Source organism: Budorcas taxicolor, chromosome 14 (assembly GCF_023091745.1).
Source record: "Budorcas taxicolor isolate Tak-1 chromosome 14, Takin1.1, whole genome shotgun sequence".
NCBI lineage: Eukaryota > Metazoa > Chordata > Mammalia > Artiodactyla > Bovidae > Budorcas > Budorcas taxicolor.
Genome location: NC_068923.1, coordinates 82,223,328 through 82,244,872, shown reverse-complemented (window position 1 = coordinate 82,244,872; position 21,545 = coordinate 82,223,328). Strand labels below are relative to the sequence as shown.

Here is a 21,545-nt window from a genome sequence, read left to right as displayed (position 1 = left end):
GAAGTACGTTTGTGGTATCACAGAAAATTTGGGGAAAGACCAGAATTCTAAGTCAGGGAATAAACGCATCACTTAAAAGGCTGTGCGGAGTATGCGGGGTATGTTGTTGCCGCCGTCGTTTCCTGTGTTTCAAGCGGTAGGATTTTTAGGGCAAGCAAGTGGAACACGTGAGGGGGCAGGAACGGGCGCGCTAAGAGGATGTAGCAAACACGTCTAGCCGGACGCCTTGGGCAGCTAAATCCAAAGCTTTCATTTCCCGGTCGCGGAAAGTTCCTGAATTCCCCGCAGAGGCCCGTTCGGGGTGAGAGGAAAGGGGGCCAGCCCTCCTTCCATTTTTATAGCGTCGTTAAGCACTTCGCTAGGAGGTGAACCGTCCTTTCGGAGGGCTCGCCTGCGCCCTGCAGCCCAGGTAAAAGACGTCGCACGTGTAGCCAATCCACGTCAGGGCGCGCGCCCTCAACTCCGAGCAGAGGAGCCAATCCCGAGCCCCAGCCTCCCAGGCGGGTGTGGCCTCCGCGCTGGCCCCGCCCCCTCGGGCCCGGCGCGCGGGACGGCCCGGGCGGGGCGAGGGAGCAGGCCAGAAAGGGTGGGGAGCGAGCGCTAGGGGTGTGATCGCGCCCGCGCCCGCGCCCGCGCCCGGCGTGTGGGTGGCGGCGCGCTTTTGCGCGCGCGCGCAGGGGAGAGGCCAGCCCCGGCGGCCGTTGTGGGCTTCGACTGGAGGGGCGGGAGGGTCACCTGCGAGCGTCTGCGACGCCCGCCCGCCCGCCGCGTCCGGATCGCGCCGGCTGCGCGGGGCCGCTGGCTGCACACCCTGCGAAGCTGGGGCGGGAGGCAAGGAGAGTCCGCGCGCGGCGCCCGGGAAGAGGAGAAGTCGGACCTTCGCCGCTGCGGCCGTCCGCGCCCGGCTGGGTAGGTGAACCCCGGGCTTGGTCGTCGGGCGGCCCCCCGGAGGGCCGGGAGGAGAGAAGCGAAACTTTCCCTGCGCTTCCCCCCCGCGGTCCCCGGGCCGTCGGCGGCGCGGGGAGGTGTCGTCGTCTCGGGCGGCGGCGGCGGCGGCGGCGGCCGACGCCATGTTGGGGTCTGTGAGAAACGGGGCGCTCCCGGGCGGCTCCCCGCTCCCTGAGGGGCCGCGGCCGCCCGCCGGAGGGCTCGCGGGCCGCAGGGAGGGCCGCGCGGGTGCTTGTCCGGCCCGCGGGGAGGGGGACCCCGCGGTCCGGCGAGAAGTTGTGAGGGTGTGAAGACGGGTGTCCGTCGTCGCCACTGGCGTCTTGGGGTGCCAGCGTCTTTCTGTCCAAAAAGTTTGAAGGGTCTGGGCATCAGGGACCTTGTAACTTGAGCAGCGTCTTTTTATGGGATTTGAGGCAAAAAAAAAAAAAAAAAAAAAAAAAAATGGCACCGCACGATTTGCCCTGATAGAAGGGCTGAGTCTGACGCCTTACTTATTTGGAGTCTTTTAAAGTCGTATGCCAAAGTTTTTCTTTAACATATTTGTTGGGAGGCCGACAGCTTGCTGTTCATGCGACTTGAATACCCCGTGCGCTCTTACTACGTTGTAATAGTAACTTGGGAGTGTGCGGTGAAAAGAACGAGCAGTATGAAGGTTACAGACAACCAAGCCCTTCTCTGTAATTCATAGACTCGATTTGTTGATTTTTTAGTGCGTTACTGAAGCAATTCAGCTAAGAAAGCCAGGACCGTTCACTGAGAGAAAGGCATGTGTTGTTCCCTTAAGAATAAGGTGAAGTGATCTTGACATTGTGAAGTTTTCCCCCTCCGTTTGGTTCTATAAAGGTGCATGCCTACCGTGTTCTGAGCATTTACATTTTTCTGTACTTCGGTAGCTCATGGGGTCCTCGGGTTAATTCAGTATTAAGGAAGGCTTCTGTTTTTAATCTCTTCGGGTCCTCACAGCATTGGAGGTGAATGGTATTAAGTTACTTATGTGGAAAGCACATGTAATCGCCTCAAAAAATAAAACTGGTGCGCTGACCAAGGCATCAAAAAAGATTCAGCTTGAATCAGCCCAGTAAATGAATGTCAATTACTAGTTTTAATAAAGGCATCTGGGCTTCCAAATTTCTGTTAATTGTATTGAGAGCATTCTTAATCACAAACAAGATAAATACTTCAACATGTCTTGGAGACTTTCTCTTCTTAATCTGTAGGTAAAAATAGAACTTCTGCTCAGATTTGATTGCTAATATTCTTAGTTTTTTTTTTTTTTTTTTTTATTGTCAGGTGATTGCCATTATACATATGTTTTTCTGGATGAAAAGTTACCCAGAATAGAGGTGATTTGACTAATGTCACAAATCTAGCGAACAACTTGGTATTTAACTGAGGTCTTATAACTGAAGCCTTCTCATTTTTCTTATAACATAACTTTGCAGGATACTTAACTCATTCCCGTGGAACAGTTTCTGTCCATTTTGTTTTCTCTGTCCTAGCTTCTCTTTCTGATTTTAATTTAGTTCCTTAGTGAGTGTGTGTGTATTTCCTAGGAATTTCCCTCATTTCCAAGGTTTTATGTACTGAGAGTTTTCCTCTTAAAAATACTCAGCCTATGCTCTTGAAAACTTTTTTGCACGGTTCTCCTTATCCCACTCCCTTTTCTCCCCAAGAATAAGTCACTTATCTATCCAGATGCATCCCAGTAAATATTACATTTTTCTGCCATGGCACTTCCTCAACAGCAAGCGTTACATGAGCTCTGACTTGCCTCTTCATCCTCAGGGTGCTGAGAACATGATGCTCAGAAAAGGCTTGAATGGATGAATACACATACACTTTTTGTAAATATACTTCATGAATTTCTTTTTAAGTTGCATTTCCAAGAGTGAAAGTAGTTAGATCTTTTCTAATTGCCCCCCCCCGCCTCTTTTTTTGAGATTTTATCTTAGTAACTCAACTAATTTTGGGCCAGGGGTACAGAACTTGAATGTTTATGAAATTTCCAAGTAGATATAATCAAAGAAGCAGTAGCAGTGGATCAGCAAAAAGATAGTAATCATACTTTTAAAGTGCAACTGTATTTAGTGTTTGCACTGGGTAGAAATAGTTAATGCCTTAAAATTTTGAAGATCCTGTTTATACATTTAAGTTATTTGATGGAACACCCTAATTTCTCTTGTCACTTATTGTTTTGCTAGAATTGTCTTAGAATTTTGCTTTAGAACATCTTGCTTATTGGAAAACGTAAACATTGCTTTTCTGTTTATGAATTTATCTTTGGAACCAGCTTTGTACACCAGCTGTGTGCTTAATAGCAAGGTGTATGTTGGCTTAAGAGAATAAAATGTACTCCGTAGATACACTCTCACAGTGCTGTTTTAAATTGCAAACCCTCCCTAGGTGGTGTTCTGTAATTCTGTAATGAAATTACTGTAAAATTTGGGGTTAATTCATTGTTCCCATAATTTTCTCTCCATTCAACCCATAAATCACAAACTTTGTGCTTTGCTTGGGGGTGGGAGGAGAGGGGGACCTGGGAAGAGAACAGAAGGCATTCAAGTAGTTGCTGTGAGTGCTAGAGAAAGCAAGTTACATGTAGGGTGGATTGGAACAAAATCAAACCAAACCTCAATTCTAGCTGGGCTCCATTCTAGCTTGTGACTCTTGTATCTTGAACAGGTCACTTCATTTCTTTAACCTTCATTGAACTTATTTGTAAAATGGACACAGAAACATTTGCCTCCCAGTGTTTACTAAGATGTTTGTGGAAGTGCTTGGTGCAGGATGTTCAGTAGGTTAATCAGCAAATGAGCACAGTGGCAGTGAGTTATAGGGAAGGAGCCTTTAGAAATACCTAGTTCAGTTCTCAACTTTGGCCGCACATTAGAATTCCCCGAGTAGCTTCTTAAAAATGCTTGATGCTTGAATCCCACCCTTCAACAAATTAATTACAATTACTGGCTTTGGAATCAAAGTATAGGTAGCTTTGCCAGGTTTTTTTTTTTTTTTTTTTTTTAGTCTCTTTGTTTTAATGTGCAGTCAGGGTTGAGAACCATTCATTTAATTCAGTCTCTCATCTCCTTATTCTGTTCATTTTGTGGTTGAATAAAGTGCAGAGAGAGGTTAAGTACCAGCCAAATTCCTGTCAGGTTAGAAAGAATGAATTTGGAAGAAAGTGAAGTGCACAGAGATTAAAGTAATAGTTACCTTTATTTCAGGCCAGAAAGGCCACATTCAGAGCTACAGTTCACTAAGTCCAGTGACCTTTATCTCCATTTTACATTAATGACCTACGTGAATGACTGTGTTCTTCAACCTTGTCATCATTTAGACCTCAGGTCTCAAACTGTGACCAGAGATTGTCATTCCAGAGCCTGTCTTTGTATTTTTCCATCCTATCCAGTGAACCAACTTTTTGTCCTCATGGTCACCTGCAGTCCTTCCCAGGCTGTTAGTTTTCTTCCTTTTTCCCAATCTTGAATTCTGTAGTTCATATACTATGAACCCACTAGTACCACACAGTCCTTCTCTCCTTGACCTTATATTACTGGTCAGTTTTCAACTTGTAAATATCACCTTTCACTTTTTCTTTAGTCCCTGCCTAGCACCCCCAGCACATCTATCATGACTGTTAAATATTTGTTTTCCAGCTGCCTGTGTGTTAGTTCATTTCTAATTTTTTTTTCATCCCACAGTTGACTCATTTTCTTTATTGCCTTTTCACTCCTAACTCAGGTTGCTAAACCCAGTCTTGAAACACTTGACTCTTAACAGATGACCTTGCTTCCTTCTATGGATTTTATGATGTGAATTTTCTGTATTCTTTGCATCAACTCTTTCATCTTTTTATTCCATTTAATTCTTTATACTTGTTTTGTTTAAACAGTAGTTGAAGAAAAAAAACTTATTGTATTCTTCTGCATTGGCAGGTGGATTCTTTACCTACTGAGCCACCTAGGAAGCCCCTAATTATACCCATAATTTTGTGTTCATTTTTATAAATATTCTTTGTATTTTGTTAATTTAAAACCCATTTCTTTGTTTATGAGAATATGTTCAATATAAAATAATTAGGCAGTATCAAGATATTTCACCCTAGTATCAATACTTAGAGATAACCAGTAGTACTGAATCTTTGGTGGGTGTCTTTCCAGAATTTAAAGAAAAAGAGTTATATTGTATGTGCTGTTTCAGTTCAGTTCAGTCGCTCAGTCATGTCCGACTCTTTGCGACCTCATGAATCGCAGCACACCAGGCCTCCCTGTCTATCACCAACTCCCCGAGTTCACTCAGGCTCACATCCATCAAGTCCGTGATGCCATCCAGCCATCTCATCCTCAGTCGTCCCCTTCTCCTCCTGCCCCCCAATCCCTCCCAGCATTAAAGTCTTTTCCAGTGAGTCAACTCTTCGCATGAGGTGGCCAAAGTACTGGAGTTTCAGCTTCAGCATCATTCCTTCCAAAGAAATCCCAGGGCTGATCTCCTTCAGAATGGACTGGTTGGATCTCCTTGCAGTCCAAGGGACTCTCAAGAGTCTTCTCCAACACTTTAGAAGCTTTTATTTCATAAATTGCCGTATTTAACAGTTTTCCACTTTAAATATTAATCTGTTTTCTCTGAAGTGCTATCTAAAAATCATTGTATGGATTTGCCGTAATTTTTTTTGTTGAACGTTTAGGTTTTTTCTGACTTTTCAGCATTATAAACAAAGCTAGAGTGAATATCTTCATGTGAACAACTTTGTACACTGGTCTAATTATTTTTTGCGTATATTCTTGGAAGTAGAATGGTGGAAGCTTTTTAAAGTGCTTACATTGCCAAAAATGGCATTCTGAAAGGCTATTCCAGTGTACTCTCAACACTGCATGCTCCTTTCCTCCACATCTTAGGTGAATGATACACCATTTAAATCTTTATTTCATTGATTAGCACTGAGAGCCAATGTTTTCATTTACTGGTTGTTTTCATTTGTTCCCTGATAGCTCATTTGGTAAAGAATCTGCCTGCAGTGTGGGAGACCTGGGTTCAGTCCCTAAGTTGGGAAGATCCCCTCAAGAAGGGAAAGACCACCCACTCCTGTATTCTGGCCTGGAGAATTCCATGCTCTCTATAGTCCATGGGGTCCCAAAGAGTTGGACATGACTGAGTGACTTTCGCTTTTCACTTCATTTGTTCCTTTGGAAATTGCCATTTGTATCTTACCCATTTTGGGGGGGGGAACATTTTCCTTTATCTCATTGATTTATGGGAGCCCTTTATATATTAAAAATGTGATCCTTTGCCACATTGTGCAACAGTTTTTCTTTAACTTTAATTCTCCCCTCCTTCAGTGTTGAAGTTTAAAATGTTTTAAATGTGTAAAATGTAGTAAAATGTTTTCTTTTGTGTTATTTGGCTTTTTAAAAAAAATTGGCTGCATGAAGTCTCAGTTGTGGCATGCAGGGAACTTCATTGTGGCGGCGCAGGCTCCGTAGTTACAGTGGCCAGGCTTTGTTGCTCCATGTGGTATCTTAGTTTGGATTCTTAGCCACTGGACCGCCAGGGAAGTCCTTATATTTGGTTTTTTAAATGTTATATTTAGCCATTCCTTTCTAGGGCTAGAAATTTAGGTTCTGTTTATCGCTATTAGAGTTGATGCCACAGGGAAGACTTTTGTTTTACAGCCCCCTACTACCACCCCCAAGAGTTTTATTTTTCAGGATAAACTTCTGTGGTTAAAAATTCCAGGGTCAAAAACTCTGCTTTCTGAAATATTACTATATCTTACCTTTAGTCCTTGATTTTTTCCCCCACGTTTCCCAGTGCTTATTGTGGCCTTTTGGCACAATGAGTTTATTTAGTCTCTGAGACTTGTAGGACATGTGAGAGCATGTTGAAAAGGTGCTTTGTGCTCTCTTGTCTCCTTCTTTCTTCTCTTGCTTCTTCTCCTGCTTTTTAAACTAGGCATTCCCCAAAGGTTAGTCCCCTGTCCTCTCCTCTCATTCACAGCAGCAACAGTCATCTCTTCACAGATGACTCTTAAATCCCTTTATGTCCTGGAGCTTCCTGCTTTTCTTGGTGTTTCTGTTGTCTGATAGATGTTTGTCTGATAGATACCCTGAAGGTACTTCAAGATAAGTATGTCCCAGAATGATTTCTTCTCCCTCCTGGAACAAAGCTAGCATCTGATCTGCCCAATGGATTATACTTAAACCTTTGAAGTTATCTTACATTCAGTTTCAAACACATTCACTTGGTAGCTAAAGCCTTTCTGCCTTACCTCAGTAATCTCTCTTTTTTCCATCTTCCCCTTTTTATTTCTGATGTCAAATTTGTGGCTTAGACTTGTTACCTTTTGTTAAGAGAATATTGTAATATACCCTTGCTTTTTCTTTTTTTTTTGCCTTCAGTATTGCGTAGTCTCATCATGTGTTCTGCCTCTGTGTGCTTACTAATATTTTCCTAGTTAAAAACCTTCGTCTTCCCATTGCCTATATAGTAAGGTCTAAGCTGGTCAGTCTGATGCTTGGTTTCCTTTGTATTTTGGCTCTTCACTATCTTGCCAGATTTCTACTTTACCGCTATACATTCCCCAGACCCTGCTTCCTCCAGCCCGGGCTCAGTTATTTCCTCATTGTATTTGAACACCATCATCATCTCTCTCTCTCTCTCTCTCTCTCTCTCTCTCTCTCTCTCTCTCTCTCTCTCGTAAATAGTTTGACTTTCGCTCTAAGGCCTAGCTTGAATTTCTAGTCATTTAAGAGTTGTTTCTAAATATTCCCTCTGATCAAAGTTACCTCCCAACCATAATCTTTGCCCTGAGGTTTCATCACTCTTTTTATTTTTCTAATTAAAAAAATTTTCTGTTTTGGTTTGTTTTTCCTCTGCTCCTTTAGACTTTGCGTGCACAGATTTGAGGTAATCATATTCCTCCGTTCATAGCACATGGTATGCGTACCAAACACTTTCTTGTTTTGTTTCCTTCCTTATCATTTTCTCCCATCCTCTTTCCTTTGGAAACATACCCTGATGTATAACACATGAATTACATATATCTGTGTATGTAAGCTTGGTGACTACTTTTCCTCACAAAAATTGTGAGTTTTGAGTACTTCAACCTTTGTACAAAGTGATCAGTAAATTTTTTTTTTACTTGAAATTAATTGAAAATTGCTGATTTTACTAGCTTCCATATTGCTTATACTACGAACCCAGGGATTTAATTTCAGTTTTACTCCTCCACATCTAATTAGTTATGGCAGTCCTGAACCTTATCAGTTTTTTCTTTTCCTGTTGCGAACTTCAGACTCGCCTCAACTTTCCCCTTTTGTAGTAATTTTTCAGCTGGGTCCTGCTTTCAGTCTCTCCCTTCTGAAATCTTTCATTGTTTCCACAGTTATCTTAGAAGAATCCAGATCAGATCAGGCCACTCATTCCTAAGGCTTTGAAAAGAACCCACAGGAATCAACAAGATCTCTCCCCTGTTTTTCTCCACTATTTTTCCACTAAATAACTTCTTCTGCTAAATAACTCTTATACTGCCTCTTCTGCAGCTGTACACGTAACTTTTTTTTTCCAGGGGAGGTGGGGGAAACACTTCATTTTAAAAATTAGGAGTCCTTACAGTTCTTCTGATTTTAAAAGCAAGGAGTGGAGTACATGTAACTTTTTTACAACACATTTTTACTTGTAGGGCTTTATGCCTTATCATTTTTTTTGTCTTTTGAAGTTTAACTTTTTTTTCACAACCTGTTTCAAGTGTTCACCTGCTACATTCTTCCTTACCACTTTTTAAAATTATAGTATTTATTTCATTGTGTTTTTTATTGAAACTTTTTGGAAACATGTCTTAATTCCCAGTGTCTGGTTCATTCTTTTATCCCTTTAATACAAAGCAGAAAGTCTTGAATTAATGAGATTGTAACTACTGTTAGGGCTATGATGGGTACTGGCTTTATTTTTCAAATATTATACAATGATTTAACAGCTGTCAGCACTGTACAGCTGCCCTTGTACAAATACTTTCTGAAATGATGCAGTTTTTTAATCTGAAATTTGTTGATGAAAATATGCATACATCATCATTTTTTATTTGCTAACTAAACAGCTGTGCTTTTTGGCAAGAGAAGAAATCATTTTTATATATTATCATGAGATTGAGACTTTAAAAACAGGATCTGCTATGCTCAACACTTAGAATTCATTATTAGATACTACAGTTAAATAGACCAGAACATTTGCTGTAAATTTAAAATCTGTGGGCCTAGTGAAGCATTTGATGTGTGGGGTGTGGTTCCTGTTTTGTGTGAAAATTAGTACTATGAATGTCAAAAGTGATGTCTTTGATTTTTATAAAACCCAAGATTGAGAAGTTGCTGCCACTTTTAACTGCTCAGTGCACATTGCTGGTATGTATATGCAATCAATTTTGTAGGCGCTGTTGGGAATACAAAGTTGTAGGAAATGATGTTCTTTTTTTTCAGGAACCTTCAAATCTGTTGAAAATAAGCAGACATAGACATTTTTATAAAATTTAATAGAATTGTAAGTGCCATAAAATGGTACAGGTGAAACACCACGTGGCAGTGAGGTTACTGAACTGACTGATAAGGTTTCAGAGTAGCAGGTGAAGGGGAGGAAGCCCAGAGCGTGTCCTGGGAATAACTGGTAGTCTGATTTGATTATAAGAGAACATACAGAAAGAGGCAAAACTGAAAAGATAGGCAGGCTGAGGCTTAACTGAAGGGCTTTACATACTAGATTAAGGATTTGGGATTTGATTTAGTTGGCCAGGGAACTTTTAGTTGTTGAATAGAGAGTTACCTGGTCACAGCTATAGTTAAAGAATATTAATGTTGTCTTGTGTGATGTGGTTTAAATGCAAGTTAAAGACTAGACTTGTTTCAGCTTGAGTTCATATTCTTCCCCTCTTTAAAGACCATTTTTTAAAATTCATAGTGTGACCCTTCTGGTTTTCTAAATTAATTTTAGAAAATCTTCAACTGTGGCTTAGTTGTTCTTTATATACCATGGTGAGTTTTTCTATCATGCCTAACCTATTTGAAACTGCCTTTACAGAGACATTAAATTAGTCATAGCTTTACTTTTCACTTCCTGTTAGTGTTTGAATAATTATTTTGAGCATATTTAATACTTATTACCATATATTTTAGGTTTCTTGTGTCTTCAGTGGCTTTCCCCAAGTGCATAGTAAAGTCCACATGAATGGAATATTTATTTCTGAACGTAGCAAAGTATAATGGAAAACCATGGATTAAAAAAAAAAATGGCATCCTATTGGAAAGGGGAGGGAAAAACTTTGTCTTTTCTTATTGATAGATTAAGTACATTTTATTAAAATCCCATATTTAATTTGCCACATGTTCAACTGTTTCTTGCTTTATTATCCTAGTTTTTTATTGATCGTCTTACCTAGAATTTCCTGGTTATTAATAATAATTTATTTTTTATCAATATTGATATTATTAATCAGGAAATTCTAGGTAAGAATTTATATATAGGTAAATTGATACAGGTAAGAATTGATATAACTTTTGAAAGTAAAACCTTTTTGTCCTTTGCTTAGGTGTGTAGAATAATTGTTCTTTAGACTTAGGTGTATTAGGAGAGGGATAGTCTGCTGTAACACTTACACATTTGCCCAAGGAGGATGTACCTCTGATAGTTGCTGCTTTTTAAAAATATCTTTTTCCTCCCTGCTTTCCTGTTTGTGATTTCGTTTCCTTCTACATTTGCTGTAGTCTGAATTCAGCAGTAACACAGATTTTAAAATGTTGGTTGATGTTAAGACACAGTCAAAAATTTGATTGAAAATTAATTTGTAGGCAAGTAAGGCTTGTAGTGAGCTTCCCTGGTGGCTCAGTGGTAAAGAATCTGCCTGCCAATGCAGGAGTTGCGGGTTCAATCCCTGGGTTGGGAACATCTCCTGAAGAAGGAAATGGTGACCCACTCCAGTATTCTTGCCTGGGAAATCCGATGGACAGAGAGTCTGGTGAGCTGCAGTTCATAGGGTCGCAGAAGAGTTGGGCATGACTTAGTGACTAAAAACAAAAACAACAGTCTTGTAGTAAACCAGGAGTATGATTTATCTATTATAAAGACAGAAAGGGCTTTGCAGATTATTTTATTCAAGGTGGTGGCTGGTGTGGGTGGGTGTAGAGTGGGAGCTTGTATGAAATCTCTTATTTAGTGCCTGAGCTGAGATGAGAGTCCAGGTCTTCTGGTTCATGTGTATTGTTTCTTCTGGTACAGTGCACAGGTGAATGAGTGCTCATTCTCACTGACATAAGATGTCTTGGATTCAAGTAAGAAATTAGATGCTTTTTTGTTTTAAACTCACCTGCAAGAGTGAGATACGAAGTATTGGTTTTCAGTAAGAAGAACTGGGCCATAGTATTCTGTGACAGTTGGACTCGCTTCTCAGTTGTAACTGGTATTCTTCTTTTTAAGAGAGTTTTTGCCTCATCTAGTATTACGTTTTTAACAGGTGGTAGACACTCCATTGAAGAACATATTAACTTTAGAAAAAAGGTTAGCAAAAGACTAGAGTGAAACTTGGACAATTCAACTACAGTTCTTGTCTACAAGAAAACTTTTTTTGAAACTTTGGATGGTTTAATTTTTTACAGTTGGTGTATAAAGCTGACTTCTTAAAGGTTAAGAGGATTTCTTTGTTTTGTTTTCGGTATGCTTTTGCTGTTTTACACTATGAATTAAGGCTGCCAGACACCATTTGCTGGGAAAGAAGACAAGGGAAGCCATGCGGAGAACTGTTAGAACGAGTGCTGCGCCACGCTCAGGCGTGTCCTCCTGTGTGGCCCGTGGGCTGCAGCCTGCCAGGCTCCTCGGTCCCTGGAATTCTCCAGGCCAGGATACCGGAATGGGCTAGAATGTAGAGGTCCCTGAAGTGGGGCTGGATATGGGAAGAAACTAACAAAAATATCAGTACTTTTCTTATAATGAATTAAAAAATACAATGTGGAACAGAGATTAGATTCAAAATAGCAACCAAAGTATGAAGTACCTGGGAATCTATGTAAGTAAGTAACATGATAATCTTGTGATACGAAACCTACAAAATTACTGGGCCCATTAACCCAAGATTTAAAACCTTGGGAAGAGATAGTATCAACCTGTTAGGAACATTTGAAATTATAAAGATGTTAATTTATTCCAAGTTAATTTATGACTAAAATATGAATTCATCAAAATTTCAGTGGATTTGGTCTGTTTATTTTTTTCATTTAATTATTGTAATTTAACATGGTTCTAAACCTTGGCTGCACAGTAGAATTAATTGCCTGGGGAATTTTAAAGGATATCAGTGTAGGCCATACCCCACATACCTCAGACTAATAAAATCAGAACATCTTGGGGAGAGATCTAGATAACCATGTTTCTTAACCATAAAAGGTTATCATCACAGTCTATTGGTTTCAATTTTGGTTTTTGAATTTCTGTTTTAATCAGTTCTAATTATTTGTAATGATTGATATTTATATATTTTATTATTTCTTAGAGATTTTCAAAACAAAAAAATTTTACTTACTAAATATCATAGCTTGTGATTACCATATGGGCTTATTAGACATGTATAAATCTAAGATACAGTACAGGATTTTAGTGATCTTATTTTTCCTATATCTTGAAGCATTTTACTATTAGGAATTATTAACAGCGCTGCCCCCCCCCCCCCCCCCCCAAAAGAACATAGAAGTAATTGCCTAGAAGGATGATACAGTGATAAAATAAATCAACACCATTGCACCATTTTTCAGTTTTGTTATTACATTAACCAAAGTATTGCATCATTTTTCAAAAAGATACAAGAGCAGTTTGGAGATGCCCTTCTTAGTCTTTTCTGTTTATTTTAAGCTTTCTTTTGACATATTTGTGAATATAGATTTTTCATTTTACATTTTCCATATAATGACAATAAAAGGACAAAACTATACATTTCAGAGTGATTAGACAAGTCAGAAGATAAGTGGAAAGAAAAGGCTACACTTAGACTTGATGATGATGGTAAAGCATTATTAGTGAAATCTCAGACTGCAGGTCTTCAACTGATGATTTTCTCGACGATTTCTCAGACTCACAATTAATTAGTAAACAATATTCCTAAAAGCAAATGGAAATATTATAGATTCATGCTTGATAACTTATGAGCAGTTAGCTGCATTTAAAGGATACGTCTTTTATCCTCTGCAAACATACAGATTGTTTACATCTGTATGCATTCAATAACAGAAACATGGAATAAGAAATTTGCTATGTTTAAATTTTTATAAAGATTGTTCTTGTGTTCTTGAAGTTATTATTTTTTACTATCCCTTTGTTCATATTGCTGTAAGGTAGTTGTAAAATGACTCAATATAGTCAAAGTAAACGAAAAGAGTATTTTGGATCCAGATGGTACATTGAGATGACTGTTCTTTCTGGTGTTCTAAAGGTTAGAGCTTCCTTGTGGTTTCAGGCAGCTAAGTTGGGAACCACTGTTCTGAGTAGATGTCATCTGGACGAATAAGCAGAGGAGATTAGCTAAAACATGTAAAATGTTAAGTCATGGGAAATACTCTAGGCTGATTTTACCAGGTGCATGTTACTGACAAAAGAATTAAAAACAGAGTAAAGGATTAGACCAGACAGCCCTGAAGTAGTGTTATAATACTGTATAAAAATTTAATATGATGGAACATCATGAATCAGTAGATTAGATTATTAGTACCAATAAATAATAGCTACCACATATTGACTACTTGCTTTGAACATTATTTACACATCTCCTTTAATCCTCTCCTGACCTAGCTATTATTATTTCCGTTTATAAGTGCGGAAACCTGAGGTCACACAGCATTTGATGATTCCAGAGCAGTTAGCATCTTTAGAATGTGAATGTTTGAAAAGAAAAAAGGGTTTTTTACCTATGCCAGAATAAATTTCAGGTGTATAAAAGCATTAAATGTAAAATTCATGTCATAAAACAGAATACTAAATAGGAACACCCAGTATCTGGATAAGAAAAGTTTAGGAGTAATGGGAAAAAAATCACAAAGGAAAATATATGTAAGTATAACTACTTAAAAACTCCCTCTATGTCTAACACCATAAACAAAATTGCAGAATAATATACTAGGAAAAGCATTGAGGTAAATGGGTTAATAGCCTTTATGTATAATATACAGATTAATAATTAAATATATGAATGTAGGAATACAGATTAGTAAACATATTAGAAAATGGCTGGCCTCACTAGGTAGCTATAAAATAAAACATTCAATTAAATTGAAAGTACTCTTCTTTCCTGTTTTAGGACCTTTGTTCACAGTATTAGTTCCTTTGTAAAGCTGACTCCTCATCCTTTAAGACCCAGTGTGTAGCACCACCTCAGGGAAGTCTTTCAATTATTGAATAAATGAGTTTTTTCCCTAGATCTTGGCACACTGTTGATTTCCTTCATTGCACTTCACTTTTAGAATCACCTGTTCATTTACTTACTGTCTTTCTTCTCTACTAGACTCTGAGCTCTGAGAGGAAAAGAATAATATCCGGCATTTAGGAAGTATTTAGTAAACAGTTTTTGAATGGATAAACATAATAAATGTATAAGAAATGAATAAAAAATCTAATTAAAAAAAATCTACCCTGCTGAAATTTTTAAAGGAAAATACTCTGTGTGAGACAAGGTGGGTCGGGTACAGTCACTGTGCTACGTGGTAAATTGGTACTGCCTTTCAGAATGGAAATCCTGTAAAAGGCAGCCTGCGCTCTGAACACTGGTGCCTTTTGACCCAGTAATTTTTCTTCTTGGAATCTATCCTGAATAAGCCTTCTCTGCCAGAAGATTTATTCTTCCTAGCTCTTACTGTATTCACTGGTATTCCTGCCGAAGAAAAGTAGACAGAAGTTCGGTTGGGCCACATTGTATATTAATAGTTGTCTTCCTTTCCTGCAGATATGCAAGGGGCTCGCTCTTTGGCTAGCGTCAGTATTCTTGTATTCTGATACCCTCACAGAACTCTCTGAGAGTTCTTACTGTTTGGGGCACCTCAGGTGGTAGACTGAATTTGGACTCTGGGAGAAGGTAGAGGCCCTGTTTCAGCCTAGGCCAAAGGGTAATGCCTTATAAATCCAGTTTATTGAGAACCTGCTTTGGGGTATCTAGCAATTATCCAGCAAAAGGTAGTATTTTGATTTCCTGTTTGATAGTCTCGCATCCTCTCAGTCCCTCCCTGTTGTGCCGGGCTAACCTTCTCCTCTGTGTGTGTGTGTGTGTGTGGCATTTGTATATTCCTGGGTTTTCAAGCTCAGTGCTTCCCCTTTTCTTGTCAGAAAATATTTCAGGACTGACAGGAATAAGGGAAGGGAGGACAAAGGTCTTAAGTTCTTTGTGCTCATTGTTTTTCAAATGTATTAATAGGCCACAGTCCACTATGGAAGTCAATCAGATGGGCTACAGCTGTCATTAAAATAAATGAAGATGCTAGAATACATCCGGAGAAGGCATTGGCACCCCTCTCCAGTACTCTTGCCTGGAAAATCCCATGGACGGAGGAGCCTGGTGGGCTGCAGTCCATGGGGTCGTGAAGAGTCGGACACAACTGAGCGACTTCACTTTCACTTTTCACTTTCATGCATTGGAGAAGGAAATGGCAACCCACTCCAGTGTTCTTGCCTGGAGAATCCCAGGGACAGAGGAGCCTGGTGGGCTGCCATCTATGGGGTCACACAGAGTCGGACACGACTGACGCATCTTAGCAACAGCAGCAGAATGCATCCTACATAGTTGAATTATATATGTTTGTAACACTGCAATATGAAATACATTTCATATCGGTGTCAGTGTCAAACTTTGAAAGCTCTTTGTTCTAGCCAAGTAACAGTTAATGCCCTAAACTGCACTTCCATTGCATAATTCTTAAACAGGGGAAAAGATTTATGAACAGAGATTCAGGCTTCATACATTGCAAAATCAGAAGACTGGCCAAATAAATGATGATGACCTATCCTTTCAGGTTATTTTCTCAAATTAGTATTCTTTATCCTCAGTATGTTTAGGGTTTACCGTGAGGGTCCAGAGGCTAGCAGTGACTTTTTTAGTTCTTGTAGAGTCAGTGAAGCCTTAAGGAATAATTAGGGTGCCGTAATATATTGGTTACAGCACGGAGGAATCAGCTTTGAGCCCCAGTTCTGTGACAGCCATGAGCATGGTGCTTAACTCCTTTATGTCCGTTTGCTCATCTGTAAAGTGGAGCTAATAGTGCATATTCTATTATAAAGTTGCTCTGGGTAGGAAGTATAGTAATGCATGTGAAGTGTTCAGCTCTTGCTTGGGCTCCCAGTGAGTAGTTATTCCAGACTTTGCCTGAATCTCTCTCTTCATGCCTTAGATTCTCCTTCAGCTCACATTTCAGCTAATATAACTAGATGCTTCTTTGGGAGAGAAAAACTTCTCTAGTTATTTCACAGGAGTTTGAGAAAGGTAAAATAGGAAAATAATAAATGTGAAAACCACTGCACAAATTTTCTTGATTTTTGTTTTTTTTTTTCCTGTTTACCTCCTCCCCAACTAGGAGGTAAGCCTTGAAGAGTGGGGACTTTGCTGTGTTATTTAGATTTTTTTTCCCCTATACCTAAATCAGTGCCTAACAAACACTTGTTGAGTGTTTGACTATAATGTAAATTATGAACAGTTATCCATAATTGTACTTCCCAGAGCTAAATAACCATTGTGGATATTATAATATATAGTTTTATAATTTTACATACTTAACTACTGTCTATGATTATGTGCTTATATCATATTTCATTGAGTCTAAAGATGAACAGGTTTTACTATATTTTGTGTCTTTAAAATTGGGATGTCTTATAATCATGAGTTTACTATGATTTAATTGGCAGCATTTTTCATTCTCAAAGCACATAAAATGAGACTGTTATCTTAAAAATCAATTGGATCTTAGATTTGATGAAATTTGGTATATATTTGAAACAAAAAGGAGATCATTATGTTCAGCTTTCCCCACCTAAATATCTTGAACATTTTCCCATATCACTGTATTTAGATCTGTCATATTCTAACAGATATTTAGCATATTAATTGTTCAACCAATTCCTTTTTTTAAACATTGGAGCTTTTCCTTTTTTTTTTTTCTGTTATAGTGCTGCATTGAATATCCTTGTACATATCTTTATGCACGTAAGTCAGTTTTCTTTTAAGCACCTGGACCTACGGGTACACATGTTTTCTATGAGGGTAACTGTTTCCCTATATCCTTAATAGTACTGCTTCCTAAGAAATTTTAAAAAATTTTGTTAATCTGCTGAATGAAAATATATCCTAATGTTTTATTTCCTTAGTTATAAATGGAATTGAGCCTCTTTGTCTGTTTAGTGTTTTTTATTTCCTCTTCTGTGATGCACTTGTGTGTAGGACAGTAGACTTTTAATTGGCTGGTAGATTTGCCCTAATTAGAGAGGCCAGCACAGTTTGGCGCCATGCATTGTCATTAATTCTTGGGAATAACTTTCAGGGGCAGAGTCCACCCTTGTGGAAGGTAAGAAGGCTTTATAAGGACCCAAGATTGGGGGGAAAATTAGATCTAGAGCTTACATCTGTGCTCATTTAAAATTAGATTAATGTGGGTTTTGCATATTGCTAAGATGTTCTTGTCAACATTTTTAAGTGCTTTTGCTGTGCCAGGCGATGTGAGTTTCAAAGGTAAACATCGGATAGTCTCTGCCTTTTAGTTTCCATTGCAGCCTGTGGAGAAGACAGATTTCAGTCCTTCCACAAGAGTGAGTCCAGAAGGTACAGAGAATATGAAGAGCACAGAGGAAGGTGTTTAGTCTAACTGAGTTTAAGGAAGGCTTCCTGGAGTAGGTATGAAATCTAAACTGAGTTTTGAAGGATAATAAGAGTTGGCTGCTGCTGCTGCTGCTGCTGCTGCTAAGTCACTTCAGTCGTGTCCGACTCTGTGCGACCCCATAGACGGCAGCCCGCTAGGCTCCCCCGTCCCTGGGATTCTCCAGGCATGAACACTGGAGCGGGCTGCCGTGTCCTTCTCCAGAGAGTGAGCTGGGGGCAGTGACTAGTACAGGGTGCAGCAGCGTGAGAGAAGATACGGGCGGCTGGAGTGGGCCACCAGTGACAGGGTTTTCTTAGAACATAGGATTTGAGGTAGAGTGACTTAGGATGAGTCTGGGAAGATAACCAAGAACCAGGTAATGAAGGGCTTTAAATGCCATACTAAAGATTCTGCATTTTATAAGTTAAGGGGAGTAATTTTGAGTAATGGCATGATCAGATTTGCATTTGTGAAATTATTGCTGAAGATTGATTTAAGGGGAAAGACCTCAGGCAGTGAGATGTGTTGGGAAACCATTCCGGTAATCCAGGTGAGAGAACTGAGGCTTTAGCTCAGTGGTAAGAGCCTCCTGGAAAAATGAGTCATTTCTCTTAGTTTATATTAATATAATATTTGACCCTCTTGTTCAGAATACCTCTGAGATTAAATTTTATGGAACTGTTGACTTATATTAATTTTCTAATTATTTGTTGTTTTATGTCTGTAAAAAGTTTATTCTTTCATAAATACCTTCTTAACCAGTATGGTACTATATAGAGATGGTTAATAAGTGTTTTTGATGATTATAAAAATTGAGAGATATTAGCTCTTTTGGTGTGCTTAGTGATTATTTTAGAAACAGTTGGAGAACTTTGCTTTGGGGTAAAAGCAATGATTTGTTAGATTAAATTTCAGTTCAGTTCAGTCGCTCAGTTGTGTCCGACTCTTTGCAACCCCATGAATCACAGCACGCCAGGCCTCCCTGTCCATCACTAACTCCCGGAGTTCACTCAGATTCACGTCCATTGAGTTGGTGATGCCATCCAGCCATCTCATCCTCTGTCATCCCCTTTTCCTCCTGCCCCCAATCCCTCCCAGCATCAGGGTCTTTTCCAATGAGTCAGCTCTTCGCATGAGGTGGCCAAAGTGCCAGAGTTTCAGCCTTAGCATCATTCCTTCCAAAGAACACCCAGGGCTGATCTCCTTCAGAATGGACTGGTTGGATCTCCTTGCAGTCCAAAGGACTCTCAAGAGTCTTCTCCAACACCACGGTTCAAAAGCATCAGTTCTTCAGTGCTCAGCTTTCTTCACAGTCCAACTCTCACATCCATACATGACCACTGGAAAAACCATAGCCTTGACTAGACGGACCTTTGTTGGCAAAGTAATGTCTCTGCTTTTTAATATGCTATCTAGGTTGGTCATAACTTTTCTTCCAAGGAGTAAGCGTCTTTTAATTTCATGGGTGCATTTTAAAAAACTTACATGCATTTATAATTTGTATGTGCTAATTTCTCTCTCTCTCTTTTTTAAGGCTATTAGCAAAAGATGGTGGATCGCTTGGCAAACAGTGAAGCAAATACTAGACGTATAAATATAGTAGAAAACTGTTTTGGAGCAGCTGGCCAACCGTTAACTATACCTGGACGTGTTCTTATTGGTGAAGGCGTATTGACTAAGTTGTGCAGAAAAAAGCCCAAAGCGAGGCAGTTTTTCTTATTTAATGATATTCTTGTATATGGCAATATTGTCATCCAGAAGAAAAAATATAACAAACAACATATTATTCCCCTGGAAAATGTCACAATTGATTCCATCAAAGACGAGGGAGACTTGAGAAATGGATGGCTGATCAAGACACCAACAAAATCATTTGCAGTGTATGCTGCCACTGCCACTGAGAAATCAGAATGGATGAATCATATAAATAAGTGTGTCACTGATTTACTCTCCAAAAGTGGGAAGACACCCAGTAATGAACATGCTGCTGTCTGGGTTCCTGACTCTGAGGCAACTGTATGTATGCGTTGTCAGAAAGCAAAATTCACACCTGTTAATCGTCGTCACCATTGCCGCAAATGTGGTTTTGTTGTCTGTGGGCCCTGCTCTGAAAAGAGATTTCTTCTTCCCAGCCAGTCCTCTAAGCCTGTGCGGATTTGTGACTTCTGCTATGACCTGCTTTCTACTGGGGACATGGCTGCGTGCCAGCCTGCTAGATCGGACTCTTACAGTCAGTCACTGAAGCCTCCTTTAAATGATGTATCTGATGATGATGATGATGATGATAGCAGTGACTAAGGGCATATTTTGAAATATTTAATCGGGTGTGACTATCTGAGAAATCAGCTCTGGGGGAATGTAAAATTCTGAGCTTTCTCTGGATTTTGCTCTTGCCATGAATTTGCCTGAGAAACTTTCAACCTATGTGCCTCAGTATCCTCTATAGAAAATAGGTCCTGTTATCATCCCCCTCCCCCTGCAACCTCTCCTCACCTCCCCTAGCTCCCTATTCTTCTACAGGGATAGACTGTTGCAAATATATCAGACAGATGTTTGGTTTCTTGTTTTAATTCTAGACTGCTTTCTGGGATGGTTGGGAAGACATGTTTAACATATCATGCGTTGCATTGTTGTTTATTATATGTTCTGTTATATGGAAAAACTGAAAGCAAAGAATGACGGAGAAAGGAGTAAGATATGGTTAGTGAATTATGTCATTAGCTTTTTTCTAACCATCCTATCTAAAGGTTAAGATACCAGTAACAGAAATACATGTTTTGGAAATATTTTGACTTTTTCATATACCAGGTGGTGCCTTATCATAATAGCACTGTTGCATGAAATAAGCCCCTACCTTCTCACTTTTTAGTTTTGTTTTAAAAGTACACTGGTGCTTTCTGAGGTAATCAAATGAATGTTATAGATGGATATAATTAGGAAATACTTCTCATTTGACAGCTACAAGTAACTAAATTTTGAGGTCCTTCATTCTGTATGAATATTTTTTCATAAAACGTTGTTGTGATTATATTTTTACTTTTCATAGGTACCAAATTATAATTGTCGTTCTTAGATTGGTTTGAAATTTGCCAAGGACAAATGGTCGTTGCATTATATCTGCTGACATATTTTTAGGATATAAATTCATCTGCTTTAACATTGTTGCTAGAATGAAAAATCTTACACAATTTCTTGAAATATAAATAGTCTCTTTAAAAAAATCTCATGCTAGAGCACAAATGAAGATTTGGAAGAAATAATGTGGGAGGATGGTCAGTACAGACCAGTTAAGTTTGATTAACTTCATATCTGTGGAAGTATTTTCTATTTCAGTGTGAAACTATCTTGAATTTACAAATATAGTGTTATATTTTATAAAATTTTGTAAAGTCCCAAACAATATTTCTATTTTTGTAAAACAATTGTATGTTTTAATATGTTTCTGAAATCATTTTGCAATCTGTGGGAATAGAGTAGCAATTGATCTTTCTAAATTGTGAACTTTATTGAGTCTGTCTAGATTGCTTTTGAGAAGGGATAATTTTTCACTCTTTGCTTTTGAGGCAGCCATTAGGTTGAAAGTATATTTATCATATAAAACTTGATGCGTTTTGCACTACTCTCTCCATTTGTATGCTGCAAATAATCTTTCAAATGCGAAAAATCAGCCTGAAGTTTGTTTTAAATTCTAAATTCTTTTGTTTTAAAATCTTTAAATCTGGATGTATGGCAAATGTCATGAGAGGT

At 39.1% G+C, this 21,545-nt stretch overlaps 1 protein-coding gene across 1 annotated transcript; it reads left to right on the top strand.

Moving 5' to 3' along the window:
• Positions 1 to 644: 644 nt before the first annotated feature.
• PLEKHF2 (pleckstrin homology and FYVE domain containing 2) lies at positions 645 to 20,883 on the top strand. The gene is made up of 2 exons (XM_052651866.1): positions 645 to 909; positions 19,333 to 20,883. The coding sequence occupies exon 2, from the start codon at positions 19,347 to 19,349 to the stop codon at positions 20,094 to 20,096; it is 750 nt and encodes a 249-aa protein (XP_052507826.1). The 5' UTR covers positions 645 to 909; positions 19,333 to 19,346; the 3' UTR covers positions 20,097 to 20,883.
• The last annotated feature ends 662 nt before the right edge of the window (positions 20,884 to 21,545 follow it).